At 47.5% G+C, this 27,492-nt stretch overlaps 1 protein-coding gene across 1 annotated transcript in view; it reads left to right on the top strand.

Moving 5' to 3' along the window:
• The window catches only part of LOC140391417 (centrosomal protein of 63 kDa-like), a 112,832-nt gene extending 94,359 nt beyond the window's left edge, over positions 1 to 18,473 (top strand). The window contains exon 5 of the mRNA XM_072475950.1: positions 17,861 to 18,473. Within this exon, the coding sequence (XP_072332051.1) occupies positions 17,861 to 18,073 (213 nt within the window). The 3' untranslated portion in view covers positions 18,074 to 18,473. The remainder of the gene's footprint in view (positions 1 to 17,860) is intronic.
• The last annotated feature ends 9,019 nt before the right edge of the window (positions 18,474 to 27,492 follow it).

The raw sequence follows: 27,492 nt of genomic DNA, 5'->3' as shown, positions 1-27,492 counted from the left end.
TGCTGGCGAAGGTCTTAGCCACGAGAATTGAGGATTGTGTGCCGCAGGTGATCCACGAAGACAAGACAGGGTCCGTGAAGGGGAGGCAGTTGAACGCGAATGTGCGGAGGCTCCTGAACGTTATTATGATGTCGGCGAGGGAGATAGTGGCGATGGACGCTGAGAACGCCTTCGATAGGGTAGAGTGGGGGTACTTGTGGGAGGTGATGGAGAGGTTCAGGTTTGGGAAGGGGTTTGTCAGGTGGATTAGGCTGTTGTACGAGCTCCAGAAGGCGAGTGTGGCCACGAACAAGAGGAGGTCTGAGTACTTCCGGTTGCATCGAGGGATCAGGCAGGGGTGTCCCCTGTCCCTCCTGCTCTTCGCACTGGCGATTGAACCCCTGGCTATGGCACTGAGGGAGTCAAGGAACTCGAGGGGATTGGTGCGGGGTGGGGAGGAGCATAGGGTGTCGCTCTATGCGGACGACTTGCTACTATATGTGGCGGACCCGGTGGGGAGAATGCCGGAGATAATGAGGATCCTCAGGGAATTCAGGGATTTCTCAGGGTACAAGCTCAACATGGGGAAGAGCGAGTTGTTCGTGGTTCACCCAGGGGACCAGGAGAGAGGCATTGGCGAGCTCCCACTAAAAAGGGCGGAGAGGAGCTTCAGATATTTGGGGGTCCAGGTGGCCAGGAGCTGGGGGGCCCTGCAAAGACTTAATTTCACGAGGCTAGTGGAGCAAATGGAGGAGGAGTTTAAGAGGTTGGACGCGTTGCCGCTGTCCCTGGCGGGTAGGGTGCAGTCAGTTAAGATGACGGTGCTCCCAAGGTTTTTGTTCCTGTTCCAGTGCCTCTCCATTCTTATCCCGAAGGCCTTCTTTAGGCGGGTCAACAGGAGCATAACGGGGTTTGTGTGGGCGCGAGGGACTCCGAGGGTGAGAAGGGTGATCCTGGAGCGGAGTAGGGATGGGGGGGGGCTGGCACTGCCCAACCTCTGTGGGTACTATTGGGTTGCCAATGTGGCGATGGTGCGCAAGTGGGTGATGGACGGGGAGGGGGCTGCATGGAAGAGGCTGGAGACGGCGTCTTGTGAGGGTACGAGTCTGGAGGCGCTGGCAACGGCGCCGCTGCCGCTCCCTCCAATGAGGTATACCACGAGCCCGGTGGTGGCGGCTACCCTCAAAATCTGGGGGCAGTGGAGGCGGCACAGGGGGGAAGTGGGGGCCTCGGTGTGGACCCCAATACGGGGGAACCACCGGTTTATCCCAGGGAGAATAGATGGAGGGTTTTTGGGGTGGCACAGGGCAGGGATAAGAAGGTTGGGGGACCTGTTTGTGGATGGGAAGTTCGCAAGCCTGGGTGAGCTGGAGGAGAAGTATGGGCTCCCCCAGGGGAACACCTCTAGGTATTTACAGGTGAGGGCATTTGCCAGGCGGCAAGTGGTGGAATTCCCGCGGCTGCTGCCACGCACAGTACAGGACAGAGTGCTCTCGGGGTGGTGGGTTGGAGAGGGGACGATCTCAGCAACTTACCAGGTGATGCAGGAGGAGGAGGAGGTGGAGTTGAAAGGTAAGTGGGAGGAGGAGATGGGGGAGGAGATCGAGGAGGGGATGTGGGCAGATGCCCTTTGGAGGGTGAACTCTTCCTCTTTGTGCGCGAGGCTCAGCCTCATACAGTTTAAGGTGCTGCACAGGGCACACATGACCGGGACAAGGATGAGCCGGTTTTTTGGGGGTGAGGACAGGTGTGTTAGGTGCTCAGGGTGCCCAGCAAACCACACCCATATGTTCCGGGCATGCCCAGCACTGGAGGAATTTTGGAAGGGCGTAGCGAGGACGGTGTCGAGGGTGGTAGGATCCAGGGTCAAACCAGACTGGGGGCTCGCAATATTTGGGGTTGCAGGGGAGCCGGGAGTGCAGGAGGCGAAAGAGGCCGGTATTCTGGCCTTTGCGTCCCTGGTAGGCCGGCGAAGGATTCTTCTTCAGTGGAAGGATGCGAGGCCCCCAAGCGTGGAATCCTGGATCAACGATATGGCGGGGTTTATTAAATTGGAGAGGGTGAAATTTTCCTTAAGGGGATCGGTGCAAGGGTTTTTCAGGCGGTGGCAACCGTTCTTGGACTTCCTGGCAGAACGGTAGACAATGGTCAGCAGCAGCAGCAACCAGGGGGGGGGGGGGGGGGTTCTACTTTATTTTTGTTTGTTTACACTGGGGGATCTGATGGGGTGTATATATTTGCTATGTTTGCTATGTGTTATTTTGCGGTGTTAATTTATTATTTATGTTTGGGGGAGGGGGGCATGGGGGTTGTTTTATTTTGTTCTGTATTTAATTCTATTGGGTTCCTTTTTCATCTTGTTGCTGATATTTTGTGAAAACCTCAGTAAAAAAAATGTTTTTTTTTAAAAAACGTTTCTGGGCGAATATTCCTTGTTGGTAGCATTCGTGACACAAATAGACCAATTGGCACTAAGACAGACAACATAAGACACAATGCTAGTGGGATCCCGAAGTAGTCTAGAAACAGGCTGCAAACATCAATAAGAAAGAAGATTTGTAGCTAGAAATAATGAGGACAGAAAGACCTTTAACAATTACGGTAGGAGGAATGAAATGGGAAATTTCAACAAAAAAATGAACCCCAGAAATGCCCAGGATGTGGTCAGTTGGTGTTTTCGATGTCATTCAAAATTCCATTATGCAATAAACCGTTCTGAGCAATATGATAGGGCATTTGAAACTAAACACAAGACTCTGAAGAAGAAGGGGAAGATATTAACCAAAGAAAAGGCATTGTCTTCGTAACAAGAAGTTTCAGTCCGGTGATGAAGGAGCGGGTCGTAAAATCCTTCAATTGAGCTGTATTAGACAGCGGATATAAATCTACATTATGTGGAATAAACTAGTTAAAATGTTACCTGGACTCTTTACATGACAAAGATCAGAAGAAGGTTAAGGAATTTGGAAGCTGTACAAGTTTCAGATTTGGGAATGATAATTCCCTTAAATCGCTGAAAAGAGTAGAGATTCCTTGTAAAATCGCCAGAAGGAATCATTTTATTAGCACAGACGTCGTATCCAGTGAAACACCTTTATTATTTAGCCGACCATCGATGAAGAAACACACATGAAGTTTGACATGGAAAACTAAAAGGCCATCATATTTGGAAAAACTGTGGACTTACAATTTACACAGTCTGGACATTATTGTATCCCATTAATCAATCCTAATTTTTCTCATAAAGAAATTAAGGAAGTATCATTAGCATCAGAGGGGAGTCTAGGAAAAAAAGTTGATTGTGTTAAAGTTGCATTGGCAATTTACCCTTCCATCTTCACAAAGATTAAAAATTTTGCTCATGGGTGCGGGTATCAGAGATGAAAAATGCACCAAACTTATAGAACAGAGAAGCGATAGATGTGATTATTTAAGAAATATAGAAAAACACCATCATGACCCATTGTGAGTATGTCCTTAGTGACAAATTTTAAAGTTGTAGCTATGGATCTTAAAGAAAAGAACATTTTCATTTTGCACTTTGTAAACTTGGCAACTGAGTTTAGGCAGTCGATGATTATACGTAGAAAAGAAAAGAATTGTAGAACAGATGATCAAAAAATGGATAGGAACCAGTCTGAGGCCACCAGCAAAGTTCCTCACTGATAATGGGGGGAAATTTGCTAACATTGCTAAGGTATGCTAATGTTACCAACATTTGCTAACGTTGAATTTCGGGATATATGAGAACATGAACATAATAGTTATAAATACAGCTGAAGAAAGCCCTGTGATAGATGAAGTGCTTTGTAAGATTTTGGCAGCAAGGCCAATTAGTACATTAACTTCGGCTTTAGCATGGGTCATCTACACAAATAATTCGCTACAGATGGTAGGAGGCTACAGTTCATATCAGTTGTTTTTTGGCAGAAATTCCAAAATTTCTTCAGCCATGAAAGATTATCCTCCAGTTTGGGAGGGGATTACGATTGGCTCTATCTTTTCTGAAGATTTGTATGCACTGCACGTGGGCAGGAGAGATTTCCTTAAAGCAGAAACCTCAGAAAGAATTCTGAGAGCTTTGAGGCACAATGTTTGGCCATCGGAAACTATTTTCAAACAGTAAGAAGTCTTACCACACCAGGTTAAAGTCCAACAGGTTTATTTTGAATCACTAGCTTTCGGAACACTGCTCCTTCCTCAGGAGAAAGAAGAGGTGGGTTACAGAAACATATATATAGACAAAGTCAAAGATGCAATACGATACTTTGAATGCAAATCTTTGCAGGTAATTTAGTCTACAAGTCCAGACAGAGTAACTGGAGAGAGGGATGATCACAGGTTAAAGAGGTGTGAATTGTCTCAAGCCAGGACAGTTGGTAGGATTTCGCAAGCTCAGGCCGGATGGTGAGGGGTAAATGTAATGCGACATGAATCCAAGGTCTCGGTTGAGGCCGTACGCATGTGTGCGGAACTTGGCTATAAGTTTCTGCTCGGTGATTCTGCGTTGCTGCTCGTCCTGAAGGCCGCCTTGGAGAACGCTTACCCGAAGATCAGAGGCTGAATGCCCTTGACTGCTGACGTGTTCCCCGACTGGAAGGGAACATTCCTGCCTGGCGATTGTCGCGCGATGTCCGTTCATCTGTTGTTGCAGCGTCTGCATGGTCTCGCCAATGTACCACGCTTCGGGACATCCTTTCCTGCAGTGTATGAGGTAGACAACGTTGGCCAATTCGCACGAGTATGTACCACATACCTGGTGGGTGGTGTTCTCATATGTAATGGTGGTACCAATGTCGATCATCTGACACGTCTTGCAGAGATTGCCATGGCAGGGTCGTGTGGTGTCGTGGTCGCTGTTCTGAAGGCTGGGTAGTTTGCTGCAAACAATGGTTTTTTTGAGGTTGTGCGGTTGTTTGAAGGCAAGTAGTGGGGGTATAGGGATGACCTTGGCAAGTTGTTCGTCTTCATCAATGACGTGTTGAAGGCTGCAAAGAAGATGTCGTAGTTTTTCCGCTCTGGGGAAGTACTGGACGACGAAGGGTACTCTGTCGGTTGTGTCCCATGTTTGTCTTCTGAGGAGGTCGGTGCGGTTTTTTGCTGTGGCGCGCTGGGACTGTCGATCAGTATTGAGACTGACTATCGTATTGCATCTTTGACTTTGCCTAAATATCTGTTTCTGGAACCCACCTTTTCATTCACCTGAAGAAGGAGCAGTGCTCCGAAAGCTAGTTGGGCTTTAACCTGGTGTTGTAAGATTTCTTACTGTTCCTACCTCAGTCCAACGCCAGCACCGCCACATCATATTTTCAAACAGGGAGACATGGCATGCTATAAAGAGATAGATTTAGTGGAAAGGTCCAGGAATGGTTATATAGGTACCAATGGTGAAACAATCATTTTGCAGCACGGAAACCAGGCTGATCGGGTTCACTTGTCAAGATTAGTGGGCACAGATTACAAGTTTGAAGATTCAAAAGGGGTTATTGAATGTGCTGAGGAACAAGATACTTCTATCCACAAATGTTACACAATTATGAGGACCAGATTGAGGAAATTGATAGGATATCTGAAGAGGGACATTGATGAGGTTATTTATCCCAAAGGACAATCGCCAAAAGTTGATACTGAAGTGACAAACTTGCCAGAAGGGGCCAGTCAGTGGAAGGATGCAACTATTATTGGTAGAGCAGGTAAAGCCACTGAAAAATGTAAGAACTGGTTGAATGTGCAAGATAAAAGGAAGGAGGTTATGCCCAGGGATTGGGAACATGAAGTACAAAAACGGAGAGCACAGAAACGGAGTGTCAGTTCAGACAGTCGGTCTGACAGTGAACATATAGGAAGAGATAAAGAACTATTGAAAGAACATCTCATAATAGGAAGGGGCGATCAAACAGTAGCAGAACAGAACAAGACATAAAGCTGGATACAGGACGCAGCTTAACAAGGTCAAGAAATATGGTACAGACTAAGAATGCTACAAGGAGAAGAAGCCCATATGATAGAGAGGTCTTAGTGGCTTACAACAAATTAGATGATAAATTAAGAAAAGATGCAAAAGAGCACGAACTGCAAGGCTGCGAAGTGGGGTGCACATGGAGGTCCCAAATAGGGACACGTTCTATCTCATAGGTGGATATGCATGGAAAGGTGCTTCCTGATGGAATTTATAAGGCCAAAGCCTGGATGGTGGCATGAGGTTTTGAAGAAAACTTGAATGACCAAGGTGTAAGAGTAGATTCACTGACGGCAGGAAAGGTTATTTTGAAGATCTTCTTGGCTCTGTTAGCCAGAAATTCTTGAGAATGCAAGTCAATAGATATAAAAGCTGCTTTCTTACAGGGGCATCAGCTGCATCGAGAAAATTTTCTTTGTCCTCCGAGAGAAGCGCCAAATACGGAAAGGGTATTCTAAATTAAATAAATGTATATACGGATTGAATGACTCATTTAGAGTTTGGTATTTCTCAGTAAGGTTGGTTTTGTTAAAGTTGGGCTGCCTTTCGTTGAAAGCAGAGACTGTGATATTTTATTGGCACCAGGGAGTGAGCCTTCAGGCATCTTCATCATGCATCCAGACAATTTTCTGGGCATGGTAGTAGCAAATTTGAAAATACTGTTATTCAAGGATTTAGAATGGAGTTCAAGATTGCAAGTCAGCCTCTGGTGCATTCAAATGCATTAGGTTAAAATCAAGCAGAGTGGTTTGCATGTCACTCTATATCAGCAGCCTTACATGGAGAATATTAACCCATAGCAATTACTCATGGTAGGGCCTCACAAAAGGAGGTGAGTACCCTTCTTAAATTGCCTCCAGAGAGAACAAGGGCACAGCAGTCACAGCCAGATGCTATGGGGGTGTCCTTCAAGGGAGCTGGGCATTGGGGGTGTTGGGCTGCCCTGGAGGGGGCCAGGTCAGGGTCTTCACTGGGGTGGGAGTGGCTTTTAGTCTCTGAAGCGTTGAAGCCTATATGATTTAATGTGAACACCCCATAACGGCACAGGGCACTGCAGCCTGTCTGCTCTAAAATCCTCTCACATGACAGAGCCATTCTGCAGCTTGTCTCTTGGAGAAGCAATTCATTCCCCTTGAGATTTTCCCTTCGTACTTGCCTGTTTAAATTCCATTTCACCCCCCTTGAAGTTTTGATAGGCTCTGTGGTCAATGTTGCAGTATGCCCCCTTTGATCACTTTGTACTTGCTTGTTTTCCATTTCCCTCCCCTTTGACTTTAACCAGCCTCTTGATTGACAGCTGAAGGCTATCTCAAAGGAGGGTTAGTTTTATTTGTTTTTATAGCACATCACAATCCATTACCTCTTAAATGCTTCCTCTTTTCAACAGATGCTTTCTGAGTGCTTTTTATTCATAATCGTTCTCTTCAACTCCAAAGTTCTTCCGAGAAAGATCAGGGGCGGAATTCCCCAATAATGGGGCTATGTCCCCACGCCAGCGTAAAAACGCTGGACTTCCAGTGGGCTAGCCAGCTGGTTTGTGATGCAGAACAAGGCCAGCAGCGCGGGTTGAATTCCCGTACCAGCTTACCCGAACAGGCGCCGGAATGTAGCGACTAGGGGCTTTTCACAGTAACTTCATACTGGTGACAATAAAAGGGTATTATTATTATCATTATTATTATGATGATGATTCTCCTACCTGCAGGGGGCTAGCTGGGTTCCGGAGTGCTTCTCGCAGCTCTGGCTGCAGATACCGGACCCTGCACTTCCGGTCGGGAGTCCGCACATGCGCGTGGCTGTGGCCTGCAGAGGCCGCCCCGTGGGACATGACGGACTCAGACCACGGAGCGGCACCAGAAATGTAGCCCCCCCCCCCCCCCCGGGATTGCGCGGGTCTGTGATGCCCGATCGCCCCCCAGGCCGTCCATGATGCCCCCCCCCCCCCCCCGGTGATAGATCTCCCCGCCTCCCACCAGGGCAGCTGTTCTCGATGGCCGATAGGTGGTTAGAACCATGCTGTCGGGAACTCGGCCAGTTTTCCTCGGAGAATCGCGGGGGTGGGGGGGGTGGAGCTCTGTCAATGGCCCTCTACCAGCTCCATGTAATTCACGCGCACACGATTAGCGAGCGATTCTCCATCGGACCGGATTTCGGCGCAAATGTCCATTCTCCGCCTCCGTGCCAATTTCGGCACGGAGGCTTGGGGAATCCAGCCCAGGAGCTCTGTCTGAGTGCTCATTTAGACTGGATCTTTTGCAACCTCTGATGCCTGAACAGCATGCCTGTACTGGAGGCATTTTTTCACCATAGAAGCAACTGGCGCCACTTAGACATACAGTGCAAAGGTTACTCGATGAGGACCCTCTCACAGACACTGTTGAAATCTCTGGATGAGCCCCAGAGAATTGAGCACAATCTCCCTGGTGTTTCTGTCAATGGCCATGGGGATTGGAGCTCCTTTTCTGGGTGGGAGGGAATGTACAGAATGAATGTTGCCAGCCCAAGTGGCTTGCTACATGTCACTCAGAGAGAAGATGGGACAATCATGTTAAGAATTGGGGAGGGGTGCAAACTTGGACTCCCCATCAGGCTTAAATGCTCAAGTCATGCACTGGCTGCCAAAGTTCATTGAGTGTGATAGCATGACAACAATAAGATTGAGGGATGTCCAAGCCGGAGTATCCACCATGCATTGTTGGATGTATCATTGTTGTGATAGTACGTGTGTCCTCTCACATTCCTGCGGATCCTGCTCGTCCAAATAATTGGCCATTATCATTAATGTTTCACCACTCTCCGCTACCTCACTCTCCAAGTTAGGGTCAGGGGAAGAATCCCTCAATGTCAAGAGCTTAAGGTCGTGGCCCAGGCAGCATGAGGAGTAGGTGAGCCCATTGCAGTACCAACCACATGACTGCCCTGGTGCATGCAGGAGCCATCAAGTTACACATTAGCGTCCAGGTGCTGGAGCACATCAGGGGCCTGATAGCAGCTGAAGAAGCAGAACTGCCGGGTGGGACAATCGACGACAATGTGAGTCCATGGGGCAGTGCCCATGGCCATTGAGGCCATGATGTGTTATGGGCAGCAAATATTCGAGCTGGCACTGGGTGCCGGGGATCGTGATTGGTTGTCTGCCTCCAGGGTCATGAAACAAGAGGTGCTGGAGGAGGGATGGTTGTGTTGAGGTTTGCAGGATAGAAGACCTTACTGACTGTTTTTCTCTTTCCTTCTACATATACTCCCAGATTAACTGTGAATTTTGGGATAGAGCCATTTGAGACTGCCATTGTCTAAATAGCACTCGAGGTGGACAGATATCAACGACTGTGGGTGGCATGGTGGTGCAGTAGTTAGCACTGCTGCCTACTGCGCTGAGAACCCGGGTTTGATCTCGGCCCCGGGTCAGTGTCCCGGGATTTGCACAATTTCCCCATGCCTGCACTGGTCTCACCCCCACAACCCAAAGATGTGCAGTGTAGGTGGATTGGCCACGCTAAATTGTCCCATAATTGGAAAAGAAAAATTGGGTACTCTTAAAAAAAAAAAATGTTTTAAAGACAGCGGCGACTGCGTCAAGGTCAATGCAGACTGGAGCCTGCACCACAGCAACAGGGAGCCACCACTCAGGCTCCAGAACTGCCACCCATCAGGCTGTAGAATAGACCAGAAAGATGCACCAATGAAGAGCTAGGATGTACAGGCCTTGATGATTCTTCAATGCGCTGTTGGACACCATGTTCCGCCGAAGACTCCTGGCGCCTCGAAGAGGAGGAGGAAGAGATCCGCCCTGGGTGGTCATGAAAGACATGGCTGTCCTCAATTTCTATCCCACTGGGTTATTCCAGGGCTGGGGTGGGGACCTGTGCGGCATCTCACAATCATCAGCCCACAGGTGCATCCAGGAGGTGACGGATGCTGTGTATGCCCAGGAATCAAACTGCATCCACTTCGACCTGGACCAGGCCCACGATGATGTCTGGGCTGCAGGAATCGCCACCATCGCCAGGATGCTCCAGGTCCAGGGGGCCATCGATGGCACACATGTTGTTCTGAGAGCACCATGGCATCAGAGATTGACCTTTATCAACAGAAAGGGGTTCCACTCTGACCACCTCAGGATCATGCGTGTGTGCGCACACGAATCAGGAAGCCTGCATGAGAGTTACATCCTGGGCACTCGGAGGTCCCAGTGACTTTCACGACTATCCCAGGAACGACTCATTGGCTTGTGGGAAACAATAGATTTCCATTGCGATAATGGCTCACGACGACAGTGCAGAGGCCCAAGACCGAGGCTGAGTCCGGCCCACGCTGCCAACCAGATTGTCATTGTGCAGTGCATTGGGCTGCTAAAAATGCGGACCTGCTGCCTTGACCGCTCTGGTGGTGCTCTTCAGTTTAACCCCCAGAGGGTCTCCAGCATAGTTGTGGTCTACTGTGCCCTTCACAACCTGGAACAGCAGTAGGGCAATGTGATGGAGGAGGAGGAAGAACCTGTGGTATCATCTGATGAAGAGGACCAGGAGGGAGTTGAAGACAAGGCCGAAGAGGAGCCGGAGGATGGAGGACAGGCAGCGGCAAGGGTCCAACAGGCCAAGAGGACCAGGGAGGTCCTTATAACCACCAGATTTGCTTCTCCCCGTGTCTGAGTGGGTCTCACCCTCACAACCCAAAAACGTTCAGCGTAGGTGGATTGACCATGCTAAATTGCCCCTTAATTGGAACAAAAAAAGAATTGTGGACTCTAAATTTATTTTTAAAAGTGAAAAGAAATAACCACCAGGTTCGCTAGATAGGAGGCTTTGTGTCCGACAGCTCAACCCCGCTTCCCTGAACCCAGTTCACCCTTCTCTGGGGGCCATCGATGGCACACATGTTGTTCTGAGAGCACCATGGCATCAGAGATTGACCTTTATCAACAGAAAGGTCTGTTGGCCTGCGTTGGCAGTGTGTGTGGGTCAATATTCAAGCAGGAGGGTGATGATGACTCACTGTCAGGAAAGCTGTGGTGTTCTGCAGATTCTTAAGCCTGACCCCTGCCTTTCTGCTGACAGCGCACTGACTCCCAGTCTCATGTCTGAATGAGTGTCAGGGGCACATTCTTTTAGCCCAGAAGTACATGGTGCGGGAGGAGGGGTTGGAGGAGGAAGGAGCAAGGATGTGTCCAGTGAGTGATGAGGCTTGCACTGTAGGATTTCATGTGGGTTTCATGGCTCTTACTGTTTGGCGTGGGGTTGGGGAATGGGGTGTCAGACCTGCGATTGGGTCCGCAGACCGGAGAATTGCCGCCAGTCGCTTGACCGCGGTTGACGCGGCGTCGGTCGGGGGCCATTGAAAGAGGCCTCTGCGGCGATTCTCCGCCGGCAGCTGGCCAAGTACCCACTGGCTTGGTTCTAACATGGTTACACCCGGTGGGCACTCGGAGTGGCGGCTGCCCTGCTGGGGTGTGGGGGTATCCGTCACCGGGCGGGGGGTCTTCCAGGATGGCCAGGGTTCCGATCGGGGGCTACCGATCGGCGGGCGGGCGTGATTTGGGGGAGGCCTCTATTGTTGGGGCCGGCTTGCTGTGTGGGTCCGCCATGTCGCGCGGGGCGGCCACCACAGGCGGCCGCCGTGCGCATGCACGGACCCGCAGCCGGAAGTGCAGGGCCCCATATCGGCAGCTGGAGCTGCGCGGAGCGGAGCACTCTGGCACCCTGCTGGCCCACTTCAGGTAAGTGAATCGCTGGGCCAAGGGGCCCGTTGACGCCGGCGTGAAACGCTCCAGTGTTTACACCGGCGTCAACACTTAGTCACCGTTTCGGAGAATGCTGGTCCTTGTATGCTTCATTAAGATCATCTCTCATTTTTTCTAAATTCTAGAGAATATAGGCACTCTCTACTCAGCCGCTCACCATAGGGCAGCTCCCTCATTCCAGCGACTAACTTAGTGAACCTTTGCTGTACCACCTCCAATTAAAGTATATCACCCATAAATATGGAGACCAAAACTGCACAGTGTTCCAGAGGTGGTTTCGCCAAAACCCTGCACAATTGTATCAAGATTTCCTTATTCCTGTACTTCAATCCCCTTGTAATTCCTAATTGTTTGCTGTACCTGCATGCTAACTTTCTGCATTCCTTGTACGAGCAACCCAAGATTCTTTGAAGATCTCAGCTATCTGGTTAATGATTTGTGGCTCTGATCCTTTCATTCTTACCTTTGACTTAAGCTGAAAATAGATGAAATACAGCTAACGAGGAATACAAAAAGAAAACAAGAGTAAGAATGCATCTGCAAATGCAGAGATATCTGCTAGTCCACCCATCACTGTGTGAAGAGAACAGATGGGGTGTTAATAACACACAAGCTCGCGCTCTAATTAGATATTTTGTTGTTAGCGCATGCAATATTATTTGCTTGTTCGCACTCAGACTTAATGGACAAGTTAATGTATCTTGCATATCATGGAATATATAATTACAATGATGCACAGCAGTAGTCCTGTGCTTCATTATCAATCTCCCAAGAATTTCCGAGCTCTCCCTCCTGAACAGAATTTCAATAGCTTCCATCTATGGAGAGAATTGTTAATATCGTGAAATCCACCACCTGTTCCAAGTAATGTGCTCCTGTCACTTGATACTTTTTGCCATAAATCTGTGCTTCCCAAACTTTTTCCCATTTTAATGCCTCAGATTTTGTGTGACCCCAGAGTGAAAATTTGGGAGGTATGAGAGTTGTTGAGCAGGGTGGGGATACTTCAAACAGCTTGCACAATCATTATTGTGCAGAGCACTTGAAACAGTTGAATACTTACAACAACCTCAATTCGAATTTGATATGCCATAAAATCCACATTGTAAACTGGATTCATGGATAATTAAGTCTTTATAATTCTCTATACCTCGCTATAATTCTTAGCTGCATAAAATCTTGAAGTTCCATTTTGCATGTACAGGATATTTGATATACATGACTGCAAATTACACAGTCACCACAATAAGATTTTGATGTACAATCATAGCAGATTTTCCTCCCTACAAAAATATTATAGCTCATAAAACTTTTAGTCAGCCTGACTGGAAATATAGAATCATAGAATCCCTACAATGCAGAAGGAGAGCATTCGTTTCATTGAGTCTGCCCTGACCCTCTGAAAGAGGACTCCACCCAAGCCCACTTCCTCACCCTATGTCATAACCCCTTAACCTAACTGACACATCCCTGGACACTAAGGGGCATTTTAGCATGGCCAATCCACCTAACCTGCACATCTTTGGGCTATGGGAGGAAACCGGAGTACCCTGAGGAAACCCACGCAGACATGGGAGAATGTGCAAACTTGTAAGGCAGCAGTTCTCACCACTGTGCCACCGTGCCGTTCCTTCACTGTCGCTGGGTCAAAATCCTGGAACACCCTACTTAATAGCACAGTGGGTGAACTTACACCTCATGAACTGCAGCAGTTCACGAAGGCAGGTCACCACCACCTTCTTAAGGGCAATTAGGAATGGGCAATAAATGTTCGCCAAGCCAGCGAAACTCACTTCCATTGAATTAATTTTTTTTTAAGTATATCTCTCAAATTTAGACTGATTCGCCAAAGCAACATCGCGGGTATTGCCCAGGCGCTGGCCAATGTGGAGCAGACACAGAGGAATGTGGCCCAGTCCCAGAGGAAGATGGCGCAGTCACTGGCTGATGTGACACAGACCCAGAAGGTGTGGCACTATCGTAGCGTTACTATATGTGGCGCAATCTCAGACAGAGATTGTCCACTCCCTGCGTTCCATGGCTGCAAGTGTGCGGACCCTGGTCGAGTCCAGAGCAGGCCTCCAGGACTTCCAGCGCCAGGTGGCGGATAGCCTCAGGGGTTACCTTTGCTTGCACCCTCGTCCCATGAGTAGGAGTAGCCTGGGGGTCATTGGGCACCCCGAGGGAGGAGAAGGCAATGGGGCCCGTGCCAGTGACTTCCACAGAGGAGGTTCCGGAACACTGCAGCACCTTGGACTCTCCCCCTACTGTCCCTGGTGCATCTGGTGGGCAGCGGACAGAACTGAATGGCACAACGCCACCAGGGACACCCAAGCAGCAGCCAGGTCCATCCAGTCCCGATCACCCCAAAAGACACCCGCCAACGGGGACCCAGGTCGCACAGCAAGAATCACAGCAGGCCACCTCCACTCCTGCTGTACCACATGGGGAACCAACTAGACGTAGTGTTAGGGCCAGTAAGGCTAGAAAGTAAGACATCAGTTAAGTTGGTGCGGGTGCAGAGCACAGTTTAGTTATAGGGGCTAGGGTACAAATCTGTAAATATTAGTTCACATTAAATACCCGTTCCCACTTTACAACCTGTCTCAGTGCTCTGTCAGATGGGTGTGAGGGGTGGGCTGGTCTGGGCTGGCCGGAGGGGTCGTGGAAAGGGCAGGGAGGGGGGGGTTGCCGTCGTGAGCATGTCAGGAATCATCGAGTGTGCCAGGATGATGGCGTCATGCATACTACCCGGGTATCGGGCACAGACGTATATGATGCGCATCTGATGGTCACATATCAACTGCATGTTCATCGAGTGCTACCCCTTTCGGCTGGTGTAGAGAGGCCTGTCTTCTGCAGGTGTTGTCATCATGCATCCCGCCGATCAACCCCAGATCCGGGGCATCCCATCGATGGTGGGAAACCCCGCCGCCCGGGCAGCCTGGCGGGCTCAGTCCACATTGGAATGGATGTATTGAGGCGCCTGGGCATACAGGGCCTCCGTGATGACACAGATGAACGTGTGCACCGAGGTCTGTGAGATTCTGGACAGGTCCCAACTCGGCACCTGGAAGGAGCCCGTCGTGTCAAGGTTCAGGGCGATCGTCACCGTGATCGGGTGTCCTCCCCCATAGCCCCTCGGTGCCCAACAGGGCTCCCCCACCCCAGCCAGCCCGACCAGTGTCCAGGCCGACAGCCCACAGTCGCTTCTCTCTGTGTCCTACCTCCTCTGTCTCTCTCCCTCATCAGCCATGACGCCAGTTTCACTATTTTTAAAAGCACAAATGAACCGCACCATCCGGAACTCGGCCCATTGAATGCGGAGAATCGCGGAGGCTCCTGAGAATACCGGGTCAGGCCCGCTAATGATATGCAAATAGTGTTTACTCTACATGCATTCCGGTCCGCATTGACGCCGCTGTCGAGCTGACAGTTAATTGCGATTTGGCGTCAAATCGGCGCCCGCCGCAATTTTGGCGTCAGAACCTATTCTCTGCCCAATCACGTTTCGAGCTTTCAGCGTTAGCCAACGGAGAATCCCACCCCATTTCTCTCTCGATCTGTTGGCTTGCCACCTTGGTCACACCGGTCTTCAATGTAGTCTTTCCATTCATTATTTACTTATTTAGGTTCTGTAAGCAGAACACCATCTGCCAGCAGTATCCTCTTTTTATTTTCTTACCTAAATTAGGAAATATTTAGAGCTATAAAATAACTGAAGCAGAAAAGCAGAAGGGTGTGATAGAGCTCCCGCAGAAATAATAAAAGGATATGGAGAGAAGGCAACAAGAGAACTGATTAACCTATGTAAGAACCTGTACACTGAGGAAGAATAGCCGGAAGATTTTTCAGGCAACACAATGGTCTTTTTTGAGAAGAAGTGTGAAAAACGTTGCACCGTTACTTTAATCACACGTGTCTAAGGTAAGGTTAAAGATTGTAGCAAATAGACTGGAAACCAAAGCAAATCATGACATCAACTGTGATTAATTCAGTTTGAGGGAGGCTTGTGGAACTAAAGAGGCTATAAGAGTAATGAGAGTGTTAAGCAGACGAAGCTTAGAAAATCACCAAGAAGTAGTGTACATTTGCTTTGTGGATTAGGAAAACGCTTTTGAACTGGCAAAAACTGTTGCAAGTGCTAGAAGTGATCAGAGTTGATTAAAGAGATAAAAGAATGATTGTAATAGCTCTGTACATGGGGCAGGCTGCTATAATCAGGACAGTATTTAGTGAAACTGAATTTGGCTTGATTGGGCACAGGGTGAGACAAAACTCTCTACTGTCACCATTGCCCTTGAACATCTCTGTGGAAGTCATGATAAAAGCAGCATGAAATGAAGTTAAAAAAAGCTGTCAAAGTAGGAGGTCAAATGGGGAAGGTGTCTTGGGTCACAGTGGCAGCACCCTATCTCTGAGCGAGAAGTCTCACTCCAGGACTCGATAGCCATGGAAAGCGCATTCATAACGAGGTCAATCAGGTTTATTATCAACCTACAAATTCTTCCAATATCCCTAAGGCAGGCAGTACGAACAGGATAGTTTTCTGGTCAGCCAGAACCTACAGAAGGAAAAAGCAAACCATTTAAGTAGGTTCCCAGGCATAACCATAGTCCAACACATTGAAGTTCATAATTACTGGCACCCTCATAGGGGATGGTATCTGAAGAGAGAGAGTGATGTTTTCAGATAACCAGGCCTTATTGACCAGCACAGGCGGAGGTCTACCAATACTAATGACTGAAGCGGTGAAAACATTTGGAAGGAAAACTTATGTAAAAATTACAAAAATTATGAAGCCTTGAAGAAATAAGGAGGGAAAAGTAAAAATCAAGATACATGGTCAACAGCTGGAACAAGTATCACAGTTTACGTATCTGGGAAGCATTTTGTCAGAAGATGGTTAATGTCATAAAAGAATCAAAATTAGAATAGCAATGGCAAACATAAAGAAATGCTAGCATAAAAACGTGTAGTGATCTTAAGAAAATAATGATCAAGATTATGATTTGGAGTATCTTGTCATACAGAGCAGGGAGTCAGTTAGCTCAGTTGGCTGGACAGCTGGTTTGTGAAGCGGAACGACGGCAATAACATGGGTTCAATTACCATACCTGCTGAAGCTATTCATGAAGGCCCTGCCTTCCCAACCTTGCCCCTCACCTGAGGTGTGGTGACCTTCAAGTTAAATCACCACCAGTCAGCTCTCAAAGGGGAGAGCAGCCTATGGTCCTCTGGGACTCTGACAACATTTATATAGAGCTTAAATGCAAAAAGCCAGCTATAGACCTGAATGGGTTCTCTCTTGAGGTTTTTGGGAGGAATAGAAGTTGGTAGCCCCTAGGTTTCTGGACAATATTGTGGCCAGGTATTTGTAGAGATAAATCTTAACAGGTAAGACAAGTTGGCCCCTCGCTCTCCCACTGCCTGGGTTGACTGGTTGTCCAGGCAGGAATCTCTTCTTTACAGAGGAATGGACCCTTTTGTGCCCTACTAGTTTCCCGACTGACCTGTTTCTGGCTAGTTCTTGGAGTAATAAGATATGTTATTGGAAGCCAATTTCAATTATGTGACCACATGATGTCCAGATAAATTGTTGGAAACTAGAAGCCATTGGCACATATTGGAAGATGCAAGATGATAAATGATTGCTCTGTGGCTCTCTTTGTTCAGTATCAAGCTCAGGGAAATTAAGTCTGGGGCTCCATTGATTTTGAGTTCCTGTTCATAGCCCGAACATGGGCTGTAAATTCCATAAGTAGTTTTGCAATTTGAATGTCTTTTCAAGGGAGGGTCTTCCACCCATTGACATTTATATTTTAATAACTTCCCAGAAGCACATTCAGACAGGAGTTAATCCTTTGTGCAGAAATCATAGACGGTCACTTGACCCATGGTGGCCATCTTTCAGAACGTTGTCATTTTTTAAATAGTCTAATTAGATAGTTTGTTTCTTGAAAATTAGGAATATAGTACATTTACTGGGCATGACATTCTCCAAGTTCAAGACAAAGAAGCAATGTTGAACCATGATCCGGCATGACTACAAATTATGTAATTAGATTGCAAATGTTTACTTTTGATGAATATCTGATTTGCAAATAATGAAACAGGACAATCATTCAATGGGGATCACGATAACCTATTAATGTTATGTTGAAAACTTTTGTAATGTTTAGAAGTCCAAAGAGATGTCAGACACTTCTTCACTAACAGAGCACTTCCTTGAAGAAGAAGAAGAACGAGCACGAGTGTTGGAGGAGCTGCTTAATTCCCACATTGATGAACTACAGACTGATTCAAAGCACACAATTAAAATGTATGCTGGAGCTACAGTGGATGTGCCTGATACCACTGCTTTATTGTGTCAATGTACTTGTCAAGAAACTTAAAATAGTATGGATCTCTTGAAATTAGTATATGTAGTACATAGTAAATTAATAGACTCATGACATCTGTGACTAACACAGCAATTGAGTGTACACATGCCTGCAACTACTAAATAATTGTATGCACATAACCTATAATTTAAGCTGTTCAAAACTCCTGGAGTGAACTTTTATGTGAATAATGTTAATGTTTTGGGACATATCTTTAAGAAAAGATTATTCTGTTAATTTAGATACAATTTTACATTTGATTATTAACACTTCTCTCATCGTCATCTTGGGTAAAGGAAACTGTTATTTTGGGAAAACTTCAAGCAGTGACTTTATCATTAAGAAATGTTTGTACCAACACACATGCCTTGTGCTTGTACCTTAATTAAGTCTATATATATAACTATCAAAAGTTTTGTGGTTTCATCCAGCTTGTGTTGTGTAATATTTAATTCTTGCAGCTGACATGTTTTCACTGTCATGGGAAGTTGGAGATAGGGTGCATGTTTGCAAGTACAAAGGGTTTCCATCAAATGTGTTGGTTGTTTTCTATTCTATGTTGCTATCTCTAGAATCATATATTGCTTTGGTTCCCAAGTTAGGTAATGCTGTCACTCATGTTTCCTTCCCACCTCCTTACTATATTGTGTCCACTGGGACTTTAGTTTTCTAAACCCTTTTCCTCTTTATCACCCCTCGCTACTACTCATTGTCAATATTCTCCCTACCTGTTCTGCCAAACTCCTGATTCTCCCTGTACCTGTTCTACTCTGAGGTAGCTTATCCTGAACCTCCTTCGAATGTACGGACTCTAATAATTGATTGCCCTCATCCTTAACCTATACAGCACTTCTCCTCACCTTCCTACTCTTCTGTCTGTTTCCCTTAAAATAAAAAGGCGTTTGCTTTCAGAATTCAGCTTTTAAAATGAATGAAATTGAAATAGGAAAATAAGCTCTCGAGGCCCAGAGATTTTTGGGTCACGGATACAGTACCATAAGTACAATACCCTGTCAGAAATCACAAGGTCACCAAATGTCCATGATACTGTGGAGAAAACAACCAGAATTTATAAAGCACAAAGACGGAGTGAATAAAATCAGGAATGCTTAATAGACCAGCATTTGCAGAAAGGTTGTCCAGCTGAAGGAGACTTCAGGGTTAGGTAGGCCCAAGGTCTGAATGAGAATTTTAAAATAGAGGCATGGCTTGATCGGGAGCCTATGTAGATTAGCAGCGGTGTAGTGGTATTGTCACTGGGCTAGTACACCAGAGACCCAGAGTAATGCTTTGGACTCCCAGGTTTAAATCCCGCCACTGCAAATGGTGAAATCTGGAATTAAAAGTCTAATGATGACCATGAAACCATTGTCGATTGTCATAAAAACCCATCTGGTTCATTAATGTCCTTTAGGGAAGGAAATCTGTCATCCTTACCTGATCTGGCCTACATGTGGCTTCAGACCCACAGCAATGTGGTTGACTCTTAACTGCCTCCTCAAGGGCAATTAGAGATGGGCAATAAATGGTGGCACAGCTGGCGATGCCCACATCCCAAGAACGAATAAGAAAAAAAATTAGGAAGCAGAGGGAGGATGGGTTTAAATGACTTGGTGCATTCAAGGATATGGGCAGCAGCATTTTGAATGACTTCAGTTTTGCAGAGGGTAAAACAGAGTACCCGCCTGAAGTGGATTTAAATAATCAAATCTGGAGGTACAAAGGCATGGATGGGAGTTTCAGCATGAGATAAACTGAGGCAAAGGGCAGTCATAGATTTGACGCAGATGTGTGGTAGGGTAGGAATGTTTTCTTTTGTAATGGTATGCCACATAGATAACATTCAGAAAATAATCATGGTTCTTCAGGGTTGATTGTGACTACAGAATGAGAAATTAAACATAATCTGGGGTTCAGCGACACAGCCAAAAGGTATGTATAATTTTAAACAGGTCAAATCCAGGGACTGAGGAATAAACATAATCAAATATAACAAGGATTTGAAAAAAAACGATATAAGGCGCGATCTTCCCAAAGCGGACAAAGTCCCTTGACGAGCACGTTTAGCTGGGTGTTTCCTGGCACTTGCAGCGCCGAGAAACACTTGGCTATTCAGCGCGACTCGCCTGAACGGTGAACGCATGGGCGAGGCTGCACATAGCCCCGTTTTTTACAGTGGTGAGCTCCCAACCTCTCACCCCCCCAGCCAGAACGCAACATGGAAGAGTCCTCCGCCTCCCTCGAACCCATCCCACACCTTCCAACACCCACGCTAGGCAACCTCAGCCCAATCGCTGGCACTTAGGTGGTACTGCCAGGCTGGCACTACCAGGCTGTCACTGCCAACCTGCCCAAAGAACATGCAGCTGGGACCTTCCAATCCGCTTGGAGATCCCCACGGGTGCCATTCCATCTGATCCCCATTTGTGGGGACTAGTATCAAACAGCGCATGTCCAAGGTCCCCGAGGCGAAGGGATTGAATCCCAAAGCCTGAGGTACCTTGGGAATCTGCACATTAGAGAGGCTTACTGCCTCACTCTAACATGCTGATTTGCCAAAAACTGATCCTGCCCATTGTGGGCAGGATTCCCCTTGCAACATCTCACAAGATTGCGTTGAATATCGCGAGATGTAGAGAGCTGGGTAGATCCCGGGAACGGGGTCCCACGGCTTTCACCGGCCACAGTGCGCAGCGGTGAGCTGCTTTTCGGCGCAGCGTGGCCAGAGGTTCGCGCCCATCGGAATACCTTAGGTTTATCTAGGTTTGTTTTAGGTCACTCACTTAGGCAGTCTACCTATATTACATTTATGAGCGCGCTTATACAGTTCAATATCTAATTACACATAATGTGGAGATGCCGGCGTTGGACTGGGGTGAGCACAGTACGAAGTCTTACAACACCAGGTTAAAGTCCAACAGGTTTGTTTCGATGTCACTAGCTTTCGGAGCGCTGCTCCTTCCTCAGGTTCCTTCACCTGAGGAAGGAGCAGCGCTCCGAAAGCTAGTGACATCGAAACAAACCTGTTGGACTTTAACCTGGTGTTGTAAGACTTCGTACTGTAATTACACATAATCCAACAACCGGATAGCATGCCTTCACCTGCAGTCCTCCAATCTTTCTGTACGCAGACTGAAAACAGTTCATTGAAACAAGGCCAGCTATGAATTATTGAGCTGCTTTATTTTATATAACTGCAAATGACCAGAACTCCCTTACGTTCAATTTTTATCTTATGTAGCCTGGTAGCTGATCCTATTTTGCTTATTTGATTAACAGAGCACTGCAAACATCATCATGATCTATAATCTTTATGAGTGTCACAAGTAGGCTTACATTAACACTGTAATGAAGTTACTGTGAAAATCCCCTAGTTGTCACACTCCGGCGCCTGTTCGGGTACAAAGAGGGAGAATTCAGAACGTCCAATTCACCTAACAGCATGCCTTCAGAAGTTGTGGGAGGAAACTGGAGCACCCGGAGGAAACCCACGCGGACACAGGGAGAACGTGCCGCCTCCGCACAGACAGTGACCCAAGCCGGGAATCGAACCTGGGACCCTGGCGCTGTGAAGCAACAGTGCTAACCACTGTGCTACTGTACCACCATGTGTACCGTGCCGTACACTTACCAATATTGCCAGAACTGTAAACAGGGAAGGCAGGGATGTTGTGGGGGGGTTATCATATCATAAGATGATTCACTTCCACTACTAAGGCAGACAAGGAAGTACACAGGCATAAACCATAGGAGTGAAGATGTATCTTTGGCCAGCTAGCAACAGTGATAGAAGATTCATCTTCCATGCCAGGGACTCCCAGTTAACCCAGGAGGCTTAGCAACCCGAGGTCTACATCAAAATTGAGTGCCATTGTAACATCCTCACATTCCACCATCATGCCAACAGATGTAGCTAAATACAAATAAACTTTTGTAAGAAAATAATAAACAACTGGACTAGTTAAGGAAGCAGTTGCCAGGACTAAAGCAGGTATTTGTAACAAACATAAATTCTGAACATGTGCCTTATCAAATGACTTCAGAAAATCCATCTTAATAACATCCAGCACATTTTTAAAACCTTTATTCTATAAATACCTCAAAATATTAAAAGAAAACATTGAACTGGTGGGGATATTTGTAATCCTTCAATTTGTTGGTAGAATTCTATGTTGACTATTTCCACAATGTTCTCCGTGTGGGAAATATGCCATCTAAGCCTGCTGACTGTATCCCCTTAATCAAAATAATTTTGCTAAATATAATTTTGTTTCCAGGACTGGCCTTACCACACCCTCCTAAGGTACTCCCACAATTTCCTCCTTCTCTGTCAAACTCAAACAGGTACTTATCATCCTTCTGTGCTACTCCTTAAACCTCCAATATCAGATTCCAGCTTCATCTTTAAGTAGTTATCTCTGTTCTTTGTAAGGAGGTCTTGTGTAGCATCCTTACCACTGGGCCAGAAGACTTCAGGACATAATGTTTATGCATAGTGTGGGCAAACAGTTTGATTATCAGCCTGTAAGTTCCTCCAATATGACTGACGGCAGACGGTGAAGAGTGGGAGAGTTTCCTGGAAGAGTGGGATTGGGAGTCTCCTGCAGACAACGACAAACCACTGCAGTATTTTGCCAAGCATAAACATGGACCAATCCAATGGAAGTCCATGATTGCTGCCCTCTTAGGGCATTTAACCTGAAGGAGGAGGAATATCCATTCTTTGTCTATCCTGTATTTGAATGTTGAAAATAATCCAATTTATTCTATGTTGATTATTAGTTTATTTAATGTTTTCTAAGAACATTCCTTATCTTCCCATGAATATCCATTTTTATATATATTTTCCCAATGTTTAATCCCTGTATTTATCTTATGCTTTTTGAAGACATTATTTTTGCCTGAATTACTCTTAAATATTAATTTATTAGCCATCTACCATTAGTCTCTTTCACCTTGGCCCTCAGTATGGCCCTTGTTTCTTTTTATATATTCATGGGATGTGGATATTGCTGGCAAGGTCAGCAATTAATGCCAATCCCTCTACCCCCTGCCAACCACCCCCCCCAACCCCCACCCCACCCCACAACCATAACAAGGTCCCTCTTGTTCTCATTTTTCACCCCACCAACCTCCACATTCAAAGGATCATCCTCCACTATTTCAGCCAACTCCAGAATGATGCCACCGCTAAACACATCTTTTCCTCACCTATCCTGTCAGAATTCCACATGGACCACTCCCTCCATGACACCCTGGTTCAATCCTCTATCACCCCAACCATTCAACCCCTTCCAATGCAATTGTAGAATGTGCAACACCGTCCCTTTTAGCCCTTTGCTGTCCAAGGCCCAAACATTCCTTTCAGGTTAAGCAGTATTTCATTTGCACCTCCTCCAAATTGGTCTACTGTATTTGCTGCTCCCAATGTGGTCCCCTCTACATTGGGGAGACTAAATGCAGACTGGGTGACCGCTTTGTGGATCACCTTCGCTCCATCCATAAGCAAAACCCCAACCTTCTGTTTGCTTTCCATTTCAACTCATCCCATCTTGTTCTCACGCCCACATGTCCGTCCTCGGCCTGCTGCAATGCTCCAGTGAAGCCCAATGCAAACTGGAAGAATGTTACAGCATGTTACAGCCTTCTGGACTCAACATTGAGTTAGAACATAAGAACTAGGAGCAGGAGTAGGCCACCTGGCCCTTCGAGCCTGCTCCGCCATTCAATGAGACCATGGCTGATCTTTTGTGGACACAGCTCCACTTTCCCGCCCGAGCACCATAACCCTTTATTCCTTTAATCTTCAAAAAACTATCTATCTTGAAAACATTCAATGAAGGAGCCACAACTGCTTCACTGGGCAAGGAATTCCATAGATTCACAGCCCTTTGGGTGAAGAAGTTCCTTCTAAGCTCAGTCCTAAATCTACTTCCCCTTATTTTGAGGCTATGCCCCCTAGTTCTGTTTTCACCTGCCAGTGGAAACAACCTTCCCGCATCTATCCTATCTATTCCCTTCATAATCTTATATGTTTCTATAAGATCCCCCCCCCCCCCGCACATTCTTCTAAATTCCAACGAGTACAGTCCCAGTCTAATCAACCTCTCCTCGTAATCCAACCCCCTCAACTCTGGGATTAACCTAGTGAATCTCCTCTGCACTCCCTGCAGTACGTCCTTTCTCAGGTAAGGAGACCAAAGCTGAACGCAATACTCCAGGTGTGGCCTCACTAACACCTTATACAGTTGCAGCATAACCTCCCTAGTCTTAAACTCCATCCCTCTGGCAATGAAGGCCAAAGCTCCATTCGCCTTCTTAATCACCTGTTGCACCTGCAAACCAACCTTTTGCAACTCATGCACTAGGACACCCAGGTCCCAACATGTTTTAATATTTTATCATTTAAATAATAATCCATTTTGCTGTTATTTCCCTCTGCAGACTTCCAGTATCCTCTGCACTTTTTGCTTTACCCCTCATCTTATTGTCATCTGCAAACGTGGACACATTGCACTTGGTCCGCAACTCCAAATCATCTATGTAAATTGTGAAAGTTCAACAACTTTTGGCTGTATTTCCCCTCCATCTTGACTTCCCCTTTTTGTTTTCTGTTATTTGGTTCCCCGGCTTGTCCCTACACAACCTCTCCCCTCCCCCTCATGACCTTGTTCAATTTTGCCCACACTGAGCACTGACGTGTTCTCCTATTAACACATTTTGCTATCCTACCTTTGCCATTATTATCACTCTTCGTCCTGAAAGGGCACCATTAATGAAATGAAATGAAAATCGCTTATTGTCACAAGTAGACTTCAATGAAGTTACTGTGAAAAGCCCCTAATCGCCACATTCCGGCGCCTGTTCGGGAAGGCTGATACGGGAATTGAACCGTGCTGCTGGCCTGCTTGGTCTGCTTTAAAAGCCAGCTCAAATCTCTCCTTAACTCAGACGTTTAACTCACTTTCCATTTTGCTCCATCACCCTCTCAAAGTTTTTTATTCATTGCAGTTCTATCCATTGTCAGTTCTGTCGAAGGGTCATACGGTCTCAAAACATTAACTGTGTTCCTCTCTCCACAGATGCTGCCAGACCTGCTGAGTGTATCCAGCATTTTCAGTTTTTATTTCAGAATTCCTGCATCCGCAGTAGTTTGCTTTTATTATTGCCAACCCCTAATTGCCCTTGAGAGGTTTGAAGGGGCACAGACGTGATTGGATATTATAATTTGTTCAGTCATTCACCGTTCGTTCTGGCTAAACAAACTGAAGCAATCTCAGGACCTGCTCCCACCTGCCAAAACTGCTCACTATTCCAGGATAAAGCTGCAATCTAAACTGTGCCCAGCACCCGTGCCAACTTAACTGGTGTCTAACCTAGCCTTACGGGCTCGGACGCTACATTGTGTGAATCCTCAGATGGTACAGCAGGAATGGAGGCGGCCTACTGTGATTCCCACGCTGCAACCTGGGTCCCCGTTTGCGGCCGTCTTCTGTTCTGCCCACTGCCCACCAGATGTGCCAATGACAGGAGGGGTGGGGTCCGAGCGGGAGTCACCGGCATGGGGCCCATCACCTCCTCCTCCCTCGGGGTGACCGATGGCCCCAGGCTACTCCATGAGACGAGTGTGTGAGCGGAGCTATCCCCTGAGGCTCCCCCACCACCTGGTGCTGCCAGTCCTGGAGGCCCACTCTGGTTTTGACCAGGGTCTACAAGCTGGTGGCCATGGAGCACAGGGAGTGGGTCATCTCCGCCTGGGACTACACCACATCGCCTATTGACTGCCACCACATTCTGAGTCTGTGTCACATCAGCCAGTGACTGTGCCATCTCATTCAGGGTGACCTCTCTCTATGTCTGCGCCACATCAGCCAGCACGGGGGCAATGCCACCGACATTCCCAGCCATGGCCTGCTGACTGGGCCATGCTCAGAAATGCCGCTGCGATGTCCATGTGGCTCTGGCACATGGTCGACTGTGAGGCAGCAACCCTGACCTGGGCCTCAGCCAGTGACTGCATAGAATGCCCCAGGCCTTGGAGATGCTAAAAACCAAAGTCAAAACCCTCGCCCCCCAATGCCTCCACCGTGAACACCACCCATGCAGTGTTGGCTGAGGTGGCACTCACGGTCGGCACCACCTCCTGCTCCTGCATACAGTTGGACTCCTCCAACTACACCTGCAGGTGCTGGATGCTCGCTGACAACCCCTCATGTATTCCCTGGGTCTGCGACTGCATCTCCACTATAGATGGGACTGTCCGTTCCAATAGCCCAAAACCCACCTGGACGTCAGATAGCCCCTGGATCGGCCCGTCCTTCAACAGTCTGCCCACTCGAGTGTTCCTACCTCCAGATGCTGTAGCGGAGCAGCTGGGTGCTGAGCACCAGAGAATGTCCCAGGTGCCTCTTCACTGCAATGCCCAACTGAGGTGAGTGTCTCAGGGATGGTTGAGGGTGTTGGAGACAGCTGTGATGAGAAATCAGTGTCATCCTCAGACTCGAGATCCGGGGTGTCCTGAGTCTTGGGTCGAGGGCTGGCCTGCGACAGCCAGTAAGGGTTACGATGAAGGTAAGAATTTCAGATATCTGGAGGAGACAGTGGAGGGCTTGAAGACCATGCAGGCGGGTAAGGCCCCGGGTCCGGACGGGTACCCAGTGGAGTTTTATAAAACGTTCTCGGGGATATTTGGGCTGGTGTTGTTGAGGATGATCAATGAGGCAAGGGAAAGAATGTTGTTGCCCCCGACGATGTCACAGGCAACGATTCGCTGATTCATAAGCAGGGCAAGAACCCGGAGCTGTGTGGCTCCTACAGGCCGATCTCCCTGCTGAATGTGGATGCCAAGTTGCTGGCCAAAATCTTGTCCTCCAAGATCGAGGATTGTGTTCCGGACGTTATTGGGGAGGACCAGACGGGGTTTGTTAAGGGCAGGCAGCTGGTGGCCAATGTAAGAAGGCTGTTAAATGTGATCATGATGCCCCCGGAAGGAAGGGAGGTGGAGGTAGTGATTGCAATGGATGCAAAAAAGGCTTTTGATCGAGTAGAATGGGACTATCTGTGGGAGATACTGGGATGGTTCGGATTCGGGCGGGGCTTTATTGACTGGGTCAGGTACTCTATCAGGCTCCTGTGGCAAGTGTACGGACGAATAGAACATCGGACTATTTTAGACTGCACTGGGGGACGAGACAGGATGCCCCCTCTCCCCACTGTTGTTTGCGCTGGCTATAGAGCAGTTGGCAATTGCTCTGAGAGCCTCGAGAGGCTGGAGAGGACTGGTCCGAGGGGGGTGGAGCACAGGGTTTCGCTCTATGTCGATGACCTGCTTCTGTACGTTTCGGATCCAGTAGAGGGGATGGAGGAAATCATGAGGACTCTAGGGGAATTTGGCCAGTTTTCGGTGTATAAGCTTAATCTGGGAAAGAGTG

The sequence above is a fragment of the Scyliorhinus torazame genome, chromosome 15 (genome assembly GCF_047496885.1).
Source record: "Scyliorhinus torazame isolate Kashiwa2021f chromosome 15, sScyTor2.1, whole genome shotgun sequence".
NCBI lineage: Eukaryota > Metazoa > Chordata > Chondrichthyes > Carcharhiniformes > Scyliorhinidae > Scyliorhinus > Scyliorhinus torazame.
Note: the sequence above shows the minus strand (reverse complement) of the source record. Positions and strands in the feature narration are given on the sequence as shown.